The sequence below is a fragment of the Rhinoraja longicauda genome, chromosome 10 (genome assembly GCF_053455715.1).
Source record: "Rhinoraja longicauda isolate Sanriku21f chromosome 10, sRhiLon1.1, whole genome shotgun sequence".
Classification (NCBI taxonomy): Eukaryota; Metazoa; Chordata; class Chondrichthyes; order Rajiformes; family Arhynchobatidae; genus Rhinoraja; species Rhinoraja longicauda.
Window position 1 is genome coordinate 15,755,936 of NC_135962.1, and position 22,400 is coordinate 15,778,335.

Below are 22,400 nucleotides of genomic sequence, written 5' to 3' on the forward strand. Positions count from 1 at the left end.
CTCTGGTTGTGGTAGGATGATTCAATAATGGAATACAATTGATGGTTTTGCTTCAGATTGCTGGAACACCGATCTTCACTCTCGCCCATCATTCACCTGCATCTTGGAGAAGCTCACTGCTATTGAAGAATCTGGCTACTTTGAAATGCCTCAGGAATCTTTCCACTCCCTGCAGCAAGAGTGGAAGCTGGAGATCCAGGAAATGTTTGAGGAACTCCGGGAAAAGGAGAAGGTAGGACATTTCAATACTTCCTCTTGCTCCCGGTCAATTTAGTCTCGCCTGCCTCGTGTGAAAGGGGATTAGTGCCATCATGTTGCCCTTGAACTTGCTCCAACATTCAGGATGGTCATCCCCATCCATTTGCTCTTTTAATTACTTTGCATGATCGAACTAGTTCTGCATCTTCGTACTGGATAGCACGCAACAAAAGCTTTTCACTGTACCTCAGTATACAGGACAATAAACTAAACTGAACTGATTTGTTTTCCTCAAAATCCATGTAAATGGCAATACTTTCCAACATTTCATATCTAATAAAATACACTCTTCCACACTTCCTATCAAGACAGATGACATTATGCTTCCTTTCATTAATTTCTGCCCGCCACCTTTGTTACATAAACATTTATCTGTATTTTTATAGTCTGTGTTCATCCAGTTTTTTGGCTAATGTACCTTTCTATTACAAGAAAGGTTGAATACACGGTTCCCATGTATGGGGAACCACACCTGGTTCCCAACCAAATCATACTTGGTTCCCACATCTGGGTCATGGAATGTGGAGTAGTACCGCACAGAACTGGGCCCTTTGCTCCCTGAGTCTGTGCTCACCAACAAGCACCTATTAACACTAATCCAATCTTATTCTCCCAAAATTTCCATCAATTGCCCCCATATTCACCACTCACCAACATACCTGGGGATAATTTACAGTCACCAATTGCAAATGTGCACCTTTTTGGGATTTGGGAGGAAAGGGAAGCATGCAGAAAGAACGTGCAAACTCCACAGTGAGAGCACTGGAGGTCAGCATTATGTCCAGTTCTTTTGGGTAGAAAATGAACTGCAAATGCTCGTTTATACCAAAGATAGACAAAGTGCTGGAGTGATTCAGTAGGTCAGGCAGCCTCTCTGGAGAATAAGGATGGGTGACATTTCGGATCAGGAACCTTTTTCAGACTCCGAAGAAGGGTCCCGACCCAAAACTTCACCCATCCTTTTTCTCTCACGAGATGCTGCCTGACCCGCTAAGTTATTCCAGCACTTTGTCTAACTTTGGAATAAACGAGTATCTCCAGTTCTTTTTTTATCCAAACACTAATCCTTGTGGCACGTGAAGCTCTAACCTGACCTATTTTTCAGATTTAGGTGCCTCTCAGCAATTTTTTGCTTTCATTCATGCATGATTTGTTTGCATCAATTGTTTGCACCTTGCACTGCGGTCACTGAACTGAAGTGCATCCTAAACAGGCTGGAAGAACATTGAAATTAATGATGGATTTTGTACTTCAGCCGAGAGAGTAACCAGTAGTTAATGCTGTACAGTGCTCTGAGCGAGGCAGTGTTTCATGCTTAAGGAATTGCCATTGGTCTCCAGTGAAGCAGTGATGAAGCTAATCCACTTTTTACTTCAATGACCACCTACATGTTCCACACCATTCTTTTAAAATACAGTAAACCCTCATTATAACGGACCTCGGAGGGGGAAAATGGTGAACATAAATGCCGATTCTCCGCAATAACCAAGGAAGGGTTGCTCCCCCATTGCTTTCACTGCCCCGTGTCGGGTCAGAATCCTGGAGCCCAGTGGGACTTCCCTCACCACAGGGTGCACAGTGGCTCCATTATTTTAAACTATTGGACATTAAGTAGCACAAAGTGGAATGAATCATCATTGATGGACACGTTTGCAGTATACATATCAAATGGCATTCAGATTATACTGAATAAACACACACTAGACTTCACACTTCCTTTATAAACCCTGACCGCAGATGTAGTAAAGCATGTGTTGCTTATACACCTGCAGAGACAAAACCAGTTATTAGCAGGCTTTCCAGTTGTTCTTTTGGCATCGGTCATTCAAATAGCCCTTGCATTAACCAGGAACTGCGGAGCTGGGAGGAAGAGCTGTCCCGTGCAGCCTTGCAGCAGAAGAACCAGGAGGAGGTGCTGCGGCGTCGGGAGCAGGAGCTGGCCGAGCGGGAGATAGACATCCTGGAGCGGGAGCTCAACATCATCTTCCACCAGCTGCACCAGGAGAAACCCAAGGTGGAGAAGCGCAAGGGCAACTTCAAAAAGAGCCGCCTCAAACTCAAAGATGGCAACCGAATCAGCCTTCCCTCTGGTACGTTGTGCTGCCTGATCGTCCTCCCTTCCCTGCACCCTTGAGAGCATTAGACGCATCACGTGTGCACTACAGAGTGTTAATCAACACGGCCAATGCTGTCGAAGTCATTGCATTCCTTTCACACTCCATCCTCTTTTTACTACCTCCTCCCCATTAGCACTACTCATCCATGACTTCTGCCCATTTATTCCCTGTCCCCCCCTTTCTCCAATTCCTTCTGAATTCTTGTGATCTTGAAATATTCTGCAGATTTCCAGCATAAAATCACCGTGCAGGCTTCTCCCACCCTGGACAAGAAGAAGAGTCTGATCAGCAACAGCATGAGCCCCCCAGCAAGTCCTACCATCATCCCACGTCTCAGGGCTTTTCAGTGTGAGTATTGTCTGAGTGCATGGGTTGTTGCCCAAAGCCAACGGTGCACATTCTTTCCTTCCAGTTTGATCCTAGATACAGTGAGCAATCATCACCTGTTGGGTCATAGAGTGATACAGTGTGGAAACAGGCCCTTCGGTCCACACTGACTAACATGGCTCAGCTACACTAGTCCCATCTGCCAACATTTGGTCCATATCCATCCAAGCCTGTTCTATCCATGTACCTGTCTAACTGCTTCTTAAATGTCTGGATAGACCGTGCCTCAACTTGCTCCTCTGGCAGCTTGTTCCATACACCCACCACCCTTTGTGTGAAAAACATACCCCTCAGATTCCTATTAAATCCTATTGATTGATACTCATTAAAATTCCTTAAACCATTGGCCACCTGTAGCTCTCTGGATGTAATGTTTATACATGAATATCAAACTGCCAAACACACGATGTCACTGATACCAAAGACCTTCCTCAATTTCTTTTGCCAGCTGTCCACTCGCATTTTGCCAGCACTTTACACAATTTTGTTGAAAGCTTTTTTTTTATAGTAATCCTCGCATAACCAAGAGCGTAGATCTTCTCTGGAATCAAACGATGTTCTTTGATATTTGCCTTTATTGGGTCACTACTAACTCTGTCGGTTGCAACACATGCCTGCGTCTCACTGAGGTAGCTGATGTGGTAATTTATAACCCAGCTATATGAGCTGTCGCGAGTTGTCATTTGTCCTATGGATCCTTTGTCACTTGTCTTCAAGTTGACCCCTGATTGCCCAGACTTCATTTTTCCCTCCCCCAAGAGCTGCTATCTGTTGGTAGCAAGTGTTTCACATGGGTCTGTAGGAAGGGTGGGGTGGAGTGGGGGGGGGTGTGTCTATGATCGCATGTCAAATGAGTTTAGTTCTCGAGTGGTCGCTGGAGGGTTGCAACAGGCTTTGATTTGCAGTCCCCTGTTAGGACACCAGATGGCAGGCTTTACAGCACACAGATATTCACTGCCATGGGAACAACCTGCTCTTGTGATATACTGTAGAAGCAATCTTTCAGCTGGTTAATGGTGAATTGATGGAGAAATCTGCCTCAAACACAAATGTCGACTGAGTGTGTGTTTTTGTGTGGAGTGATGGGAGGATGGTGGGGAGGGAAGCACATGGGGTAAATTGGATGGGGGGGGATGCACACAAATAACTGCACTAGCTTCTAATTTTAGTTAATTGTCAAATCAATCAACACTTACAGGAGGTTGCTCCTAAATGTCTGAATAATCTTGGTGTTCATATAAAGAATTGAAATGCATTGTTAATTTCAAATTCATTTAAATTGTTTTACATATTCTTGCCATAGAGGGAGTACAGAGAAGGTTCACCAGATTGATTCCTGGGATGGCAGGACTTTCATATGAAGAAAGACTGGATAGACTCAGCTTGTACTCACTGGAATTTAGAAGATTGAGGGGGGATCTTATAGAAACTTACAAAATTCTTAAGGGGTTGGACAGGCTAGATGCAGGAAGATTGTTCCCGATGTTGGGGAAGTCCAGAACAAGGGGTCACAGTTTAAGGATAAGGGGGAAGTCTTTTAGGACCGAGATGAGAACGTTTTTTTTCACACAGAGAGTGGTGAATCTGTGGAATTCTCTGCCACAGAAGGTAGTTGAGGCCAGTTCATTGGCTATATTTAAGAGGGAATTAGATGTGGCCCTTGTGGCTAAAGGGATCAGGGGGTATGGAGAGAAGGCAGGTACGGGATACTGAGTTGGATGATCAGCCATGATCATATTGAATGGTAGTGCAGGCTCGAAGGGCCGAATGGCCTACTCCTGCACCTATTTTCTATATTTCTATGCTTTTAGAGTCATGGAGTCATACAGCGTGGAAGCAAACCCTTCAGCCCAACTTGCCCACACCAACCAGCATGTCCCTTCTACACTAGTCCCACCTGCATGCCTTTGGCTCATATCCCTCTGAACCTGTTCTATCCATGTACCTATCTCAATGTTCTTAAAATGGTGCGATAGAACCTGCTTCAACTATCTCCTCTGGCCGCTCATTCCAGTGGAATGAGCTGCCAACCTTGTATGAAAAAGTTACTCCTCGGGTTTCCATTAAATCTTCCCCCCCCCCCCCTCGCTTTAAACCTAATTTTCCCCTACTCGATTCCCCTACTCTGTGCGACTACCCGATCTATTCCTTAACTTGCAAAAAAAAAAACATATGTGGATGATGGTCTGATCTGTCCAGAGCCAATCTGATTAAGATACAAGGTGTTTCTCTTCAAAACCATCTGTTAATTCCCTATTTGCAGCTAAACTTCCCACACCTCCCTGGAGTGGGTGAAATCGAATAATTCGATTAGTGTAATCCTTAATCCTTTAACCTGATGGATATCAGTAAAACACACTTTTTCAATTGATTTTGATCAAATGTCGTCATAATTTGGATGTCTTTGCAGTGACTTTTATTTCTCATTCCTAACATAATTCCTATCTGATAATTAAAATGCTTGCTCCAGTTTTGTAACTGGGACAGCAAGTGAATGAAATAGTCAGTCCTTTCATTTGTGCATGTTAACACTGCATGTATGTTTGGTTCTCACTTGACCCTTGCACAGTCCTCACTGCTGTAAAAATACCAGGATGACAACTGGCACGACATAGACCAAAACCAAGTCGTTTATGGAGGATTTGTGGTTTTATTCAGTTGTGTGACACCTGCAGCACACAGATTTCCATACAATAAATACAATTAATGTTATTGATTCCTCTGCACAGGGAGTGGATGGAGAAGCTTCATTAGTGATTACTGGATTCAAGATCCGGAGTAGCTCGAGCTCTCAATCACTGAATGAAAATGAGTATTATAAAATGGAAAATTTTCAATCTGTTAGGAATTGTGGCTAAGAAATGAAAGTTCAAGAATTATTCTCTTAAATTGGACATTTACTCTTTTGGATGGCATGTTCTGCTATTTCATTCTGTTTCTGGAATATGAGATTTAATACTCGATTTTGTCGAATTACTACGTTATAAATAAAATGCAGTGTGAATGGTTAGCATCTCTGATTAAGGAGCAGGAAATTGAATTACTGTTTCAGTTCTGATGGGCTCCTGCCAGCCATTTGTGTTCACTGACGTTGGGTGGAGATCGGGAGATGTGAAGTTCCATCACTTCCCTGTGATTAAATGGGTTGTGGATCATTCCCAGGATTGCCATGAGAAGCACTACCATGTGGATGAAGGCAAGGAGATCGATGGAGAGTTGGGACATTGGGCATAGGGGCTCCATGCATAATAAATTGATTTCATGCACTATGTAGTCAGCTTTAGTAAATATAAATCATTGCTAGGCAAGCCTTATCAAAGTCCTACCAAATGTTCAATAATCTTAAATTATTTTGCCAGTGACTGATATGAAACTACTGGGATAAACGGCCATCTTTTTAACCTCTTCATAGTAACACCAGGTGAAAGCAATAAGACCTGGGGCCGCAGTTCAGTGTTTCAACGAGAAGAGAGTGATGAGGAAGAGAAAAAAGGGCATAAAAAGAAAAATCGGACCTGGGGCCCCAGCTCTTTGCACCAGAAGGACCTTGGTGGTGTGGAAGAGAGGTAAGAGAAGACCCTCCCAATGTTGGTGCTGTTCCACTGTGCTGCTATGTTAAATTATTTTTTTCTGTACATTTTCATAGAATACGGGTATTTTCGGATGAAAAGGGTAGAGGAACTCCTTATGGATAATGCTCTAAATCTCGTGGCATCTACCATCCATATGGATGGCCATGTGTCCACAGGAAGGCTCGCATTTCTCTCCACTTTATCTCTATCCCTTCTTTCCACAGCCTGGGGTAGGTGAGTCTTGAAAGGTGAGGAGGTTCCGGGTGGCTGAGCCTGATTTTGAGGGAAACCTCTCTGCTCTCATGTTATGACTAATATGCTGTTGAAGCTGCAGCAAGGAAGAATTTCATTGTTCCAGTTCGTATCCGGTGCAAATGAGAAATAAGCACACTTGGCATTCCCAGTATTAGTGGAGTAATTTAATGTGCTGAATCTGGCTATCTTTTGTTGCATGACATTTGGCTGTGGAAGTTTTCATATTGGTCCCCTTTGGGAACCTGCAATCTTGATGAAGTTCCTCAACTAAGAACCTTTGGGCAGTGGCCAACTTTTAAATTAAGTGCAGGCTCAGTTGTCACTTGCATTGAATCTATCCCCTTGGGGTGAATTCCTGATTTATTTTCATTTGGAAAGTTCCTTTGATTTGAGATTTAAAAATGCGTTGATACTGCGAGATGAAGTGTATGTTTCAATAATAATTTGATACGAGTGGGTAATTATGCTTAAGTACCCTCAATGGATATTTTTAAGGCAGAGGTGGATAGATTCTTGATTAGTACAGGTGTCAGTGGTTATGGGGAGAAGGCAGAAGATGGGTTTAGGAGGGAGATATAGATCAGCTATGATTGAATGGCAGAGCAGACTTGATGGGCCAAATGGCCTAATCCTGTTCCTATGATTTATGACCTTGTATTAATCTAACTGTTACATGCCAACAAGATCAATATCTCCCTCTTGCAGGTTCTGGATGGATTAATCCAGAAATGTTAGCAGTTGTTTTGTGAATCTTTCTGATCCATATTATAGCTGATGACCAACATATTTCACTTCTGCCATACATTATTAGCATGCCCTCTCCAATCAACTGATCTGTGTTTGTGGAATGGTCTAACTAATTTGCATGTTAATCCTTATTAACCTGCACCACTAGCTCTATTATTTGTGTATCTGTAATGCTGAATCCTGCTGTTCCTGTCCCGAGATTCACTATTCCTACAGAGTGTGACCTTCTTCCAAGAAAGCACAACACTCAAACTAAACTTAACTATTCACCACCCTGTTGCAAACTTCAGGTGTCATATTGCATTACTAGATTATTCATCAGCAGACTGGGGTATCCCTCTAAATATGTCCCTCATGATTTTCACCCATCCTGTAACTGTGCAGCAAGATGGTCCACACTAGAAAATTATTCAAGTCTAGTATTCCACTGGCCAACATGTTTGTTTCAGTCCTGGTAAATACTTTAGGACTTGTGAAACCATTTTTTATTACTGAGATTCTGTTTCTTTGAATTTGTAATAAGTAGCATTGAAAACTGTGGATAAAAGCCAGATTTCTGAACACATTGATAAAATTTAAGAAATTGCTTTTCCAATTTGAAAGTCACTCATTGGCCTTCAGTCAATAGACATAGCAACTAATGAACCAACCTTAAGTTAGCTGATTGCACAGGTTATCTCTCTGGGCTTTCTTGCAAAAGAAAAGATAACTAATCATAAATTGCCAGAAAGTTGATTGACACATTGCTTTCATAGTTTTCGACAACCTAGTGACCAAACCTGAAATAAAGTGGACTTTAAAAGAAAAATGTTATCCACAAAATGTTGTTTTTCCCTTCTTAATTGGAACTTAACTGGAAGTGAAGGCTGGTGGGTGACCTGCTAGAGGTCTATAAAATTATCTTGGGATTGCTCAAGAAGATTTTTTTTTAATGTGTTCACTACTTGGAGAAACCTAAAACCAGGGCCACAACTGTAAAATGATCAACAGTGAAGAATTTGAGTGAAAATTTGTATGCTCAAATCAAGGGTTAGATTGAGCATACTTGTTCAATTTAAAGTTAATCGGGTTCTATCCTAACCTTGGGTGCTTTTCTGTGTGATCTTTGCACATTCTCCCTGTGAGCCTGTGGGTTTCCTCTGGGTTCTCCAGTTTCCTCCCATATCCCAAAGATGTTGGGGTTTGTAGGTTAATTGGCCCTCTGGAAATTGGTGAATTGGTGTGTGGGGAGTGGATGTAAAAGGGGATAACATTGAACTAGAGTGGACATAGGGTCGGTTTCCATGCTGCATTTCTAAATTAAATTAACCTAAAGTGGAGCAGTTACTCTGGATAAACTACCTTAATTTAAGGGGAACTGCTTAATATGTGAAAGAGAAAAGAAAATAAGGGAATTTCTTTAATCAGACGGTGGTGAATTTGTCGAATTCTTTGCCACAGAAGGCTGTGGAGGCAAAGTCAGTGGATATATTTAAGGCAGAGATAGATAGATTCTTGATTAGTACAGGTGTCTTAGGTTATGGGGAGAAGGCAGGAGAATGGGGTTAGGAGGGAGAGATAGATCAGCCATGATTGAATGGCAGAGTAAAATTGATGGGCCTAATGGCCTAATTCTACTCCTATCACTTATGATCTTATGAATACTTGTAGGATTAGATGAAAGTGAGTAGGAAGAAGAGGTCTGTGCGGATTACAAACAGGGATATGAATCAAATGCAGAAAAAACCAGAAGCACTCAGCACTTCGAAGCAGCACCTGTGGAGTACACATTTTGTGTCAAGGACTTTTCATCAGAGCTGGAAAATTGGGGGAACAAACACTTTAAATTGTAGGGTGGAGGAAAAAATAGAGGGGGATGTCTGTGATAGGGTGCAGGTAAAATTGTCAAAGTAGCATAAAAACTGATGGATGAGAGGAATATCAATTGAATAGAAAATGAGAATTAACACTTTTTAAATGTCTGTTTCTCCCACAAAAATACCTCTCTGTTTCACTTGGGTTTTTTTCTCTCCACTATTTGTCACTGCAGGTTTTTGCTCTAGCTGGTGTAAACCAATAAAGCCAAATGCCCCAATTCCGAGTAATACATTTTGTTCGGACATAAAGTTGAATGGAATTAAAACTGAATGGGAGTCATAGATTGAGATCCAGTATTTTTATGTTGTTTCTGCAGATTTATTGGAAATCTATTTAATATTCGAGTCTTTATTTTCCAAAATGTCTAGGAAGGAACTGTAGATGCTGGTTTATATGAAGATAGACACAGAATGCTGGAGTAACTCAGCATTGTCAGGCAGCATCTCTGGAGAATTCGATGACGTTTTGAGTCGGAACCTTCAGTCTGCAGAGGGTTCTGACCCGAAACGTCGCCTATTCCTTTTCTCCAGAGATGCTGCCTGACCCACTGAGTAACATCAGCATTTGTGTCTATCTTTTACAAAATGGAGTTGTGCAAAATATAAAACCATTTGAAATTATAAATGCCCAATGTGCGTCTCTGAGAAACCTAATCCACTTCCGTACAGTTCAAAAATCATCAAAACAAATGATGGATTTCCTTTTCCACAAGCCACAGAACAGCCAGAGATTTTATAAAACAACTGGTTCATTGTGACATGCAATATTTTTTTGGATGGTTGATCAACAAACACTGCAGTGTTGCAGTGTTGATCAACCATCCAAAAAGGTATTCTGCAGTATTCGCATTTTTGAGCAAAACATTTTAAAATCAATTTTCATTTCTTTTCACTGATCAAGTTAAATTGTAATAAATGCTGTTTTTCTGCCTGAGTGGACTAACCTATTTCAAAGACCTTTTTAGTTTGCTCTAAGGTGAAAGGATTCAGAGATAGAACATGAAAGAAATCATGTTCATTTTTTTTGTCAGAGGAAATTCCGTTTTTTTTCCACTCAGAGTTTTTTGTTTAGGATAATAAATGGGATTTAAAAATTAGGCAACTTGCCGATTAATGAGTTATGATTCAGTGGATAGATTCTTGCCTCTGAGAATGCCATCACTGAGCAGAAAGTAGATTGAGAATTTGTCTTGTACGGAAATCTAGCTGATACTTCAGCTCTATTATATTCTGATATTATAGCTCTGCTGGAAATGCTCTCTTTCAGATGAAATGTTAAGCGGATCTCATAGGCAAGAGAATGGGTTTAGAAGGGAGAGATAGATCAGTCATGATTGAATGGTGGAGTGGTCTTGATGGGCCAAATGGCCTAATTCTGCATCTATCACTTATGATCTGTTCCCACAGATGGATTCAAAGGATTCCATAGCACTCTTTCAGAGCATTGGTGTTCTAGCTGACATTAATTCCTCAGAAACCTAGACTAAGAAGGCTATTTGATTGATATAATTATGTTGTTTTGGAGACCTGCAATGCACCGGTTGGCTGCCATGTATCCTGCATGAAAGCTGTAACTACCCTGAAAAGTACTTCATTGGTTGTAAAGTCATTTAGGATATCCAGAGGTTCTAAAAAGTCCTTCCGAAATTTGACTTTGTAAAAAAAAAAGGGCAGCACTGCAAGAAAGACCAGAGATTTATTAATTGCAATGAATGTTCATCAAATAAGATTAGATTTTCCTTTGGGGGCTTTGTTCCATTCCAAGTTGCTGCTGGAGGGAGCAGATGGTATAAATTGATTTGCAAATAAAACTGACATAAACTTTGTTAGGAAAACCCATTCTAAACCCTCAAAATTCCTCCTGGGAGAGTATTTAGAATGGGCAATGGATCAACTCAGACATAATTGCTGCAGATATTATTAATGCCTGCTATTTGAAGGTTCCTGAGTCATAAGGAGTGTTGTAAGAAGTTAGAAAACGACTGTTCTCTAAAATGAAAATAGTCATCTTTCTGGAATTGTGTGGTGTTTGACGGTGTAGGCCTGTTATATGTGATTGTGCACTTTGTAGAAAACTGGAGACAACATGAGCAAAATATTGAAGTGTGCTTATGAATTTTTTATAATATATTGACAAATTTTGAGAATGCAGAAGAGAACTGTTGATTAGAGAAAAAGCATTCAAAATTAGAATTGACTTTGTGATTGATCCTCGTATATTTAACTTTAAATAATATTTTCCCACAGAATTACCACATGACTGGAATTTCTCAGCATTAAAACTGGCTGTGTGTAGATATTTTTATATGTTGGGTCGTAACGATAAATTCCCATTTTTTCCTTTAAAGGGATCTATCCTGTCTTGGGAATATGATTTGCCTTTATGTTAGATGTTCCATGAATTCTGAGCAACACAATGCATTGCAGTCAATGGAGTGGAATTGCTGTTGGAAAGGAGGAAATGTGATGGCCAATATGTGCAATGTATGCTCTCACAACAGTAAAATAATAAGAACCAAATAATTGTTATTTATGCACCAAGAGCTGCAGTGCACTGGAGGAGCAGCTTGGATCTGTTACCTTGATCCGTGGGATGGGATTTGAACTCTCAATATACTGACTGGTTCAGGATAGAGCTTTGCGCACTGTGCAACAAATCATCCCAAATTCCAGAATTTCCAACTCCATCTGACTATTCCATACAATTACTGAATTGCTGTTGAATCCCCCGATTTACCAAAGATTCTTTGGGGTTCTGCTTGGGGAAATAGTCCAGCATTCAGTGTAAATAGGTAGGTCCAATAATGGGGCAAGCAAGGAAAATGTCAGAAGAGTGTTGCCTGCAAGAATTGAAATGTTTTTCAAGGGATTAATAAAGTTTACACAGGAGGGTTCAGGAAGGTTTAATGATTTCCATATAGGAATCTCGTTCAAAGGGTTACTAAGATTAGATGGAAGGGCACCTGGCCAGAATGATTACCTCAGCAGAGAGACAGCTTGAAGTTAAAAATGACTAATGCTTTAGAAATAATTTAAAATCCAGCGTAGATCTGGTTTGATCTCATCTAAGCTTATATAATATGTTTGTGGACTGATTGTTGCATATATAATATTTGGCAGACACTTTTTCTGTTGTTGATTTACCAAGCAAGTGCTTACATTTACATTGGCAACAGTGTAAAAACCTGAGCAGTTAAGATCATAACAAATTAGAGCAATTTCTAATGGGTGTCCTGAATATATGCTTGTTAGTTCTGGGTTCCTTCACGTCAGAAACATTCTTTCAATATCTACCCTATCAAGTCCCTTAGAAAAGTGGCATTGTTCCAGAAGTTCGCCTATCATTTTCCTAAATTCTAATGAATGTAGACTCCATCTGTCCTCATAGAATATCTGTTTTAGTCTGGAAATCACCCCAAATATGTCACTTATTAAATTATGGGTTCCAAACTTTTCTCAGATGTTAAATTAACAATCCTTCAGTTTCCTGCTTTCTGTTTCCTGGTCTTTCTAGATTAGGGATTATGCTTTTGCAGTTTTCCAGTCTGCTAAAACCTTTCCAGTATTTTGGAAAGTCACAACCAATGCATTCACTATCTGTAGCACATCAAATATTAATTTCTAATGAGTAACAATGGGCAATTAATAGTTTGAAGCTTATTTTGTCTTAACTCACAGATCTTTTTGTATCATTTAAGATGCAGAACTTGAAACTGCTTCATTGGTTGGGAAAAAGTATGTATAAATTGAAATAGTTTAGTTTAGAGATTCAGAGCAGAAACAGAAAGTGGTCTAAATTTAATATGCAGGATGTTTTTTAGATGGTGCTTGTCACTCGATGGCTCATTCATTTAAAAAAAAAAGATAGATTAATAATAACAATGTTTCTCTTTGTTAATTTTATATCATGATAATTTTCAGTTAATTGCTATAAATTCCCAGTTTGTATGACCATGTTCAGGGATTAGCAGTATGTAGGGTTAAAACCATGATTCTCACATCTTTTATTGCTGATCTTGGCCGTGCTACTATACAAATCACGAATTGGAGCTACAAGAGAGAAATCCTCAAGGAGGTTTGGTATCAAGCAACTTCCACCATGTTTAATGCAGTAATAATGATAAACTACAGGGAAGCATTCAACAGGATTCACATGTGACTTCCAAAAGCTGAGGGAAATTGGAGAATATGTCCAGGAAAGGATGTCTACCTGCCTTTGTAACAAAAAAAAAAGATTGAGTGCTTACAGACATGCTCAACTGACTAGATATTCTGACAATTGCTGTGTTCTTTTTCCTTCTTACCCAGCCCAAGCCTTAAGCATCTGGTCAACGGAAGCAAAGACTGGCCATCCAGTGCCTCCAATCTAGGGAAAATTCAACGGATAGCTGCCATAGTTCCTGGATTTAATAGCCTCGTTGAAATAGGTACGAGCAATATGCAACATTTTACACGTGTACTGAACTTTGCTTTATTTAACTGAGATATTAACTGTGGGAGATGTTTAAAAGGTAAAAACACTTACCCACATCCAATACCTCTCTCTCTCCTTTAATGGAAAGGTTACTCTCCAATAAAGCTGACTGGTTCACTAATAGAAAATTTAGTTTTTTTTTAATCAGGCTGTTAGTCGGGCAGGAAAAACCCAACCCCATATATCTAGGCCACCTTTGCCTCAAAGCATTGCCATTGATGCAAATTTGAACATATCTACCAGGAGTCAAGTTGTGATTGACTAACTCAATGCATACCAGGATTTGGATCTATAATTAGACTACAATGAGACAGAGCGGGATATGTTTAGTTTAGAGATGCACAGTGCGGAAACAGGCCCTTCAGCCCACCAAGTCCATGCCAACCAGCGATCCCCGCACACTCACACTCTCCCACACACATTAGGGACAAATTTACAATTTTACAAAGCCAATTAGCCCACGGACCTGTACGTCTAGAGTGTGGGAGGAAACTGGGACTCCCAGACAAAACCCATGCACGTCAGGGGGAAAACGTACAAACTCCGTTCAGACAAGCACATGGAGTCAGGATCGAACCCGGGTCTCTGGCGCTGTAAGGCAGCAACTCTTCTGTTGCACCACCATGCTGCCCTAAGAGACAGAGTTTCTATTGACAGGGTTTTGAGGTTTCTCCTCAGTTCTGTGTGCTCAGTGATTAATGAGCCAAAGCACTGCATTGCTGAGGCATGACGTAGATCTTGGCAAAATTATTTTTTAAATTATTAGCTTATTATTTCGGTCTGCTATTCACTGAGGCAAAAAATAAATTAAACGGATTAATATTTCAGCTCTATAAAATATTCCAGCTTGCGTGTGCTGGATTTCCTTGTGTAAATTGCTTTATGTGGAATCTGAGGCTGATTATGCATTCTGCACTTACCAGTTACACAGAGAGTCATACAGCATAGAAACAGGCCCTCTGACCCAACTTGCCCATGCCGACCAATATGCCCCATCTACCTGCCTGCATTTGCTTCATATCCCCCTAAACCTTTCCCATCCATGTACCTGTCTATGGCTTCAAAGATTTAAAGATGTTTTGAAGTCTAAACTCAGATTCATAATGGAGAAGGGAAAAACTTGGACAAATAGTTTCTTCTAATTTTGGAACCAACGCTGTTTTCTCTTGATTCCACTGCTTCACTAATCTTACTACACAAACTTATTACCCTTCTCACTGTCTAAAAGCAAAGGACCTAGTTCACAACATACTCCCGATTTTTAAATCAGTGCCATTTTATTTGAGCACTCCCACAGGAAAGACTTTGTAACAGTCAATTTTCTATTCCTCTTTCCCTTAATTAAATAAAAATGTGATCCAAAATTGACCCTTGGTCACCTGTTCTGAACGTAAAGGGTGTAGATCGGCATGCAGCGCCGAGCTCTAATTGAGGAGAGATGATTTAGCAAGCACATGGGGGAACAAAGCCAGTTCCTTGCTTTGGGTTTGAAAACTCTTCAGAAGATGTAAAATCAAAGCAGAGTTGAAAGCAGAAAAATAAATCCTAAAGTATAATGTTATTGTGAATTTTATATCAAAAATACAAAATTAACGAATTTATATCTCGCATTAGTTTAGTTTAGAGATACAGCGTGGTAATGGGGCCTTCGGACCACAAAGTCCGCGCCGACCAGCGATCCCCGCACACTAACACTATCCTGCACACCAGGGGCAATATACAATTTTACCAAAGCCAATGAACCTACAAACCTTTATGTCTTTGGAGTGTGGGAGGAAGCCGGAGCACCTGGAGAAAACCCACGCAGGTCACGGAGAGAACGTACAAACTCCATTCAGATAGCAACTGTAGTCAGGATCAAACCCGGGTCTATTGTGCTGTAAGGCAGCAACTCTACCGCTGCCCACCAAGTGCAGAGAACTTACCAGAATCCAACCAGAAAACAATTTTACGTTTTGGCATTATATCTCTGGAAAGTTGCATTGTTTTTGGGCAGCATATAGATTTACCACAATGGTACTGAGTCAAAATGAGTTAAATTATGACTAAACTTGACATTTTCCTTTGCGTTCAGGCAGTTAAATGGGGTGGGGCTGAATGGCGATCCAATTGAAGTATTTTAAATGGCTTAAATTATTATTGTGCTACCTATAGAGAAACAATCTTCCCTCATGAGGAAATATTGAGCAAGAAAGCATTATCTTAAAATCAGATGTTTAAGCAGAGAATTAGGAAGCACTTTGTTTTTCCCTGGAGGGTATTGGAAATCTGGCCTTCTCTCATTCATAAGATTGTGGGTGAGTGGTAGGTTTTAAGGCTGATATCCTTTATGTGTAAGAATATTGCAAATGTGAAAATAGAGCAGCATGGTTAATGGAGCTTAGATCAGCCGTGATGTAATTCAGTAGCAGATGACTTTCAGAACCTGATTGGATTCAAAAGTTAACCGATGGTGTCACCCACGGGAAAGATCAATGATGAGAGAAATTACTATGGCGCAATGCAGATTCATAGATCTACCTCTTTTATCCTGCAGAACATGAAGATGGGAATGCCATTAAAGATTGCGATCCTAGATTGCAACAGTCTGCGTTCCCCACCCAGTCCTACCTCACTTTACCTTTCCACAGTAATGATGAAGTGGAGGGTGGTGTTATTGACAATAATGAGGAGCCGACTCCAGTGAACTCCGCCAGCAGCACCCCCCAGCACACCCCCACTAATAGCTGTAAACGGGGCTCACAAAGGAAGAAGTACGACTTGGTCCTCCTGGGATGTGGAGCCGTCCTGGCAGCAGTGGCTTTGGGCTTTGACTTGCTGGAGCTGGGAAAATGCCAGGTTTTACAAGAAGCTATCGAACCCAAGGAAGAGAAAAAAAAGAAAGAGGGCATTTTTCAGCGCACCAGCCGACTGCGAAGGAGCATCAGCCCTCCTTCCCGGAACATCTTCAAGAATGAAGAATTCATCATCCCCTCCTTCGATCCATCTTCCTCATTGATGCTGCTGTCGTTGTCTTCCATTTCTGAATGCAACTCCATGAGGTCTTTGCTACGCTCGGACAGCGATGAAATGGTGGTGTACGAAATGGCCAAAACACCAAGTTCAATGGACGAGGGCTCCGTGTTCGTAACTAATCATCCTTTGGTAGACATAACCATCGAACGTTTCAAACGGGACCCTAACCAATCAATGACCCCAACTCATGTGACGACAAGCAGCACCACCAAACATCAGAGTCACAGAAGGACTCCTTCCGATGGGGCCATCAAACAGATTCCCCAGACTCTGAATACGCCATCTAATGGCACCTTGGGCTCTGTTGCCGCAGGTAGGTGCTCAACCTATTGCTAATTCCAAGACAATAACGTGTTGATTGAACGGGGGCATAGTAGAAATGGACCGCTCACCTAATATGGTTTCCATTGTCATTCTTCCATTAAATTTCTTCCATTCACATTTTCCTAATCATTTAAGTCAATCCATTGCCATCTTGCACTTGTGGTTTTTGTACTAAGAAACAATCAATTTCCTATGCTTTTCTTCCTCACGACCTGCCATCACACTCTACTTCAAAGCAGAGCCAGCTCTTGGCAATGGGAGAGAACAATATGATGCCTTTGAGCCCACATCTGTTGCCCTGCATTAGGAAAATTGATCAGTCCATCCAGTTGGTGCACAAATGTTCCATGATCGTGGCATTCCTCCTTGCCAGGTGGTGGCATTGCCCTTGTGAACCATACGACGTAGAAACTCCAGTAATTTGATACACTTGGGAATTTTGTTTAGTTTAGAGATACAGCGTGGAAACAGGCCCCTGACCCACCGAGTCCGTGGCAACCAATGATCACACCGCACATTATTTCTATGTTATCCCAGTTTCATATCCTATACACCAAGGGGCAATTTACAGAAGCCAATTAAGCTATAGACTTGCACATCTTTGGAATGTGGGAGGAAACCGAAGCACCAGAAAAAACCCCACAAGGAAAACTTGCAAACTCCGTACAGACAGGACCTGTAGTCAGGATCGAACCTGAGTCTCTGACGCTGTGAGGCAGCAACTCTATTGCTGTGCCACTGTCCCGCCCTTGTCAAACCTGTGGAGTTTCTGGATTCTCAAATGTTATTTCTATTAATGTTCCCATGTTAATTAGTTTTATTAGTTGACAAACAATATTATCACAAATTCCTCAGTGAACGTGATAAGTTTCAAATGAGCAAGGGAACTGGGCACCTTGGCAAGTATGGGGGAGCATGGGGACTGGGTCCCCAATGTGTCTCAGGGGAATACAAGAAACATCACCCGATAAGCCATTGATATTTCTGAATAGTTGAATAGTGGATTATTGGAGATTTACAACAGTGTCTACACTCGACCAAATATATGAAACATTCAACAAATCCAGGGTTAAGCTCTGTAGGAAGGAACTGCAGATGCTGGTTTAAACCGAAGATGGACACAAAATGCTGGAGTAAATCAGTGGGTTCGGCAGCAGCTCTGGAGAAAAGGAATAGGACATTTTGGGTCAGAACCTGAAAAGTCACCTTTCTCTTTTCTCCAGAGATGCTGCCTGACCCGCTGAGTTACTCCAGCTTTTTGTATCTATCTAAGGTTAAGTTATATGGCCAGCAGCAGTGTTCTGCACCAATGGTCCAGATGGTTGGATTTGAAACTTACTAGGCAGTTGAGGGATCTGAAACAGGTGAGTTTAAGTTTAACAAAATCTGTAATTTAAATAAAAAAGCATAGGATAGATAGGCAGAACGTTTCTCCTGGGATGGAAATGCCATAGATTAGAGGGCATAGGTTTAAGGTCAGAGGGGGAAAGATTAATGCAGATGAGTAGAGCGAGTTTTCTATTACACAGAGTGCCAGGTGCCTGGAGCACACTACCAGTGGTAGTGATGGAAGCACTTACAATAGTGCAATTAAAGAGGCTTTTAGAGAGGCTCATTGATATCAAGTGCACATGAAGGAGATTAACTAGGCATTATGCTTGACACTGACTTTGTGGGTCAACGTTTCTGTGTGTTTTAAATGTTCAATGATTCCCTCTTCGTGCTTCTGTTTCATTTCATTGTCCCAAAGACATGCCAGTTGTCTGCTCTAACTTACTGCTAGGGATAGGAGAAGCAGGGTGGAGTTGCTGGGCATGTGAGAGAGAATGGACAACAGGGAAACATGGAAGGATGGGACTTCTCTGAGAGCTAGCATAGACTCAGTGGGCTGAAGGGCAATCTTCTTTGTTATAGCGCGATACACAAAAGAAAAACTCAACGTCCTCAGCGTAAAATACCAGATTAAAATTCTAACACATCAGCTGGAGGTTCACTTTTTCTGCTAGTTATTAAGCCACTTCATTTCTATTTAATGTTAAGCATCTTTTTATCATTAGACCTCATAGTTAAGCACCAGGAAGCATGGATGAAGAAATAAAACATTAAATCTCTCTCCATTCCAGGCTGTTGCTGGGCAACATCACGAGAGGCTCCAATCACATAGTCATTGTAAGAAAATCCATTTAATGAACTTTTTAAATCCATATAATTCTTTCCTTGGTTCGTGGCTGTAATAATGGGAATAAGGAATAAACTGTTAACTAAAACAAATGCTTAGTTGGGAGCATTGGAAAGATTAACATGACTAATTTTTGTTTTAAGGTATAGGTAAAACCCCAAGCCCTAACAGGGATCCAACAGAAGTTCCTCGTCTGCCTGATCCCAACCTGGTCTTTCCTCCCACTCCGAGACGAAGAAGCATGAAGCAAGATTTCACCCTGGAAAGGCCCAAGACCTTGGAATTTGTGCCTAGGCCACGTCCATCTGCAAATCGTCAACGGCTAGATCCATGGTGGATTGTTTCGCCCACTAAAATGTACAGCAACTCCCCTGTTAATAGTTCTAGTACTGAAACGCCATCCAACCTGGATTCCTGCCTCAGCAGCAGTGGCACTGTGGAGGAAAGGCCAGGGCTCACCCCCTTTCTGCCCCACAGGCAAGGGCGTGCTGGCTGCGAGCGGACATTGTTAGACACAGATGTGGAAGGTCAGAGTCGTGATGGAACACTTCCCCTCTGCAAAGCAGAAATGAACCTGCGCAAGATAGCAACCCACGATCAGGAGCAAAATTTCTGGTCATAGTAGCATGCATAATTTCACAGGAATCTATGAAAGGAATTTGCACTGGGAATGCACTTTTACATAAGGACTGGTTTGAACTGAGTGCCATCTAATACCGTCCAAGGAACTTGACGAACTTCAAATTTGGAATCAAGATCCACAAATTCATTCTCTCAACAAAAAAAAACCACTGTTCGAATCTATTCAATGGAGTTCCACTCATGTTGCTCCAAAACATCGCCTTTAACTGTACGTAATTGAAGTATTTTTATGTATTCCCATTCTTGTTCACTTTGACATTGTTTAGAACCATGTCACAGCAAATTGAGGCTGAGTTCAAGTAGGATCCATTACGCCAAAAAGAACTTGTCTGTATTCTCCTGTGTTGTAATCTATTTAATCAAGTTTCAAGGTAAGCATGTCGGCAGTGACTAAAAGCATGACCAGATTTATGCATATCCCAATAACCCATAAATAATTCCAGATAACGGTATGTCTAAGGTCCTGCAGACCTGGTACCACTTTGGTTTTTACTTCTTGCAGCAGGATGGCAAAAGCAGCAAAATGGGGAAAGGTTAGGACTGAGAACAAAAGTGTAGAAATAAACTATTATTCCACTACCCGAGATCAGTAATGATTCTAAAACCAACATTCGGGTCTAACGAGAGGCTCAGTGAATGGACACCACTGTTTGAGGTGAATGTACAAACGTTTTTATCACTTTCACAAGTGTTACAAAGATTCCACCACAGTGGGAGAGTACAAAGTATTTGTATTGTGTGTTTCCTCCATCCTGGTTTGGCCAGCTTTTTGTGATCTGTGTTCCAAACCATCTCATCTTTCTTGATGGTTTCCCTGTATAAACCATCACAAGCTTTTAACATGGTTCATGGGTAGGGGGAATTGAAGAGACATATCTGTCACAAGATCAAGCTTTGGTTGCCTCCCTGAAATGGTTTTGAATTTTTCTTTTAAAATTAGGATTGAGGTCATCAGCTATTAAAGAACGCTTCATTACCAAGAGTCTTAGAATCAACAATCAGCTTCCCAGCTGTTCAGTCATCTATTGAAATATATTTGTACTTGCTAAATCTAAGGATTGGGATCTAATATTCCAGAGTTCATCTCAAGCCCCTATATGTCTGACCATTAGTATTTAATGCTTTTTTGGCGGAGTTTATTGCACTGAATCTTTGAGAGTCAAAGATGACTGTATTTTAATAATGTATAATAAGAAATTGGAAAAAGATGTACTGGTGTTTCTGAGAAGGGGTGGCGTTACCTTTTGTTGAGCTGGAGTACAGGGTCTTTACAGTATTTGGAAATGGCCATTGCCTATAAATGTTTTCTATATGCCTTTTGATTGTAAATTAGTGGTACATGCTTGAAATATTGGGGGGGGGGGGGGGGGGGGGGCGAGAATAGAATGCTGGAAATAGCCAGTGGGTTCAATAACATTTGTGGAGAGAAACAATTAATTGTCCAAATCATGTTGCCTGACACATTGTGGTATGCTGCAGAATCTCACTAACAATCATTTGTCCACACATGACCAAATGCAGAAGCCCAAGAAGAGCTGGAAGTTGGATGTTGGCCCATCTGGCCTCGTGCTCCACCACTGGATGCACCATTGACCCTCAACAATGGAGCAAGGGTGAGCTGACAGGGGGTTGGTGCACTTCACATCAGGCCCCTCGGCTTAACTCCTGGGAGTCCTGGCATATAAACGACAATCCTGTTTATTTGAATGGGATCACCAACCTCGTGGAAAAATAATTTATTTTACTTTAATGTTCTTAAATATTTATTCACTTCAGTGCTCTTAATTTTTTTTATTTTAATAATTTAATTATATAGTATTTTCATTTAATTTAAGTTATTTGAATGGCTTTTGATTAAGTCTGACTATTCAAAGGCTTGTGACAGCTGAGGCGCTGTCAAAGACCGTCAAACTGATCTAGGGCTTGGGGCCTCGGAGCTTGTTCTATCTCGATGGACACCCATTTGATGCAGATCATCTGAAGTGCTGTTCTGTATCACGTAACCATAAGATCCTGTGGGCACACTAGATGCAAAGTCAATTTAGTGGCCTGAGCCCAAATGATCTGGACTAGCATTCTGGATCAATAACTTTTTGTCACTTTAGTTTGGTTTTAGTTTAGGGATACAGCATGGAAATAGGCCTTCAGCCCACCGAGTCCACACTGAACATTCATTATGTTATCCCACTTTCTCATCCACTCCCTACACACTGTGGGTGGTTTACATGGCCCATTAACCTACAAACCGGCACATCTGTGGGATTTGGGAAGAAACCGGAGGAAACTCATTTGGTCACAGGGAGAACGTGCAAACTCCACATAGACAGCACCCGAGGTCAGGATCGAACCCGGGATTCTGGCGCGATGAGATAGGGGCTTCACCAGCTGGACCACTGTGCTCCCATTTTACAGAGTATTTCTAGAATCTTTTTGTTTTATTTCAGACTTCTATCATCTATATTGCTTTACTTATGGGGCAACATCTTGTCCCAGTTAAGCCAACATTCTGCAGATGGCTGACCACTTTAAATCATGGGCTAGAAATGGACGGGAGAGTGAGATTTCTGGAGGCCA

At 41.2% G+C, this 22,400-nt stretch overlaps 1 protein-coding gene across 2 annotated transcripts in view; it reads left to right on the forward strand.

Moving 5' to 3' along the window:
* The window catches only part of map3k9 (mitogen-activated protein kinase kinase kinase 9), a 73,156-nt gene extending 51,717 nt beyond the window's left edge, over positions 1 to 21,439 (forward strand). Inside the window, exons 5-12 of one of the 2 annotated variants that reach the window (XR_013547766.1) lie at positions 57 to 232; positions 2,108 to 2,348; positions 2,601 to 2,723; positions 6,175 to 6,328; positions 13,501 to 13,619; positions 16,203 to 16,994; positions 19,328 to 20,034; positions 21,348 to 21,439. Coding sequence is in view for 1 of the 2 variants with exons in the window: in XM_078407119.1 (XP_078263245.1) it covers positions 57 to 232; positions 2,108 to 2,348; positions 2,601 to 2,723; positions 6,175 to 6,328; positions 13,501 to 13,619; positions 16,203 to 16,994; positions 19,328 to 19,806 (2,084 nt within the window). In the remaining variant the exon portion in view is untranslated. Of the gene's footprint in view, positions 1 to 56; positions 233 to 2,107; positions 2,349 to 2,600; positions 2,724 to 6,174; positions 6,329 to 13,500; positions 13,620 to 16,202; positions 16,995 to 19,327; positions 21,159 to 21,347 lie in introns of those variants that run through there. The other variant, XM_078407119.1, reaches the window with a different exon arrangement.
* The last annotated feature ends 961 nt before the right edge of the window (positions 21,440 to 22,400 follow it).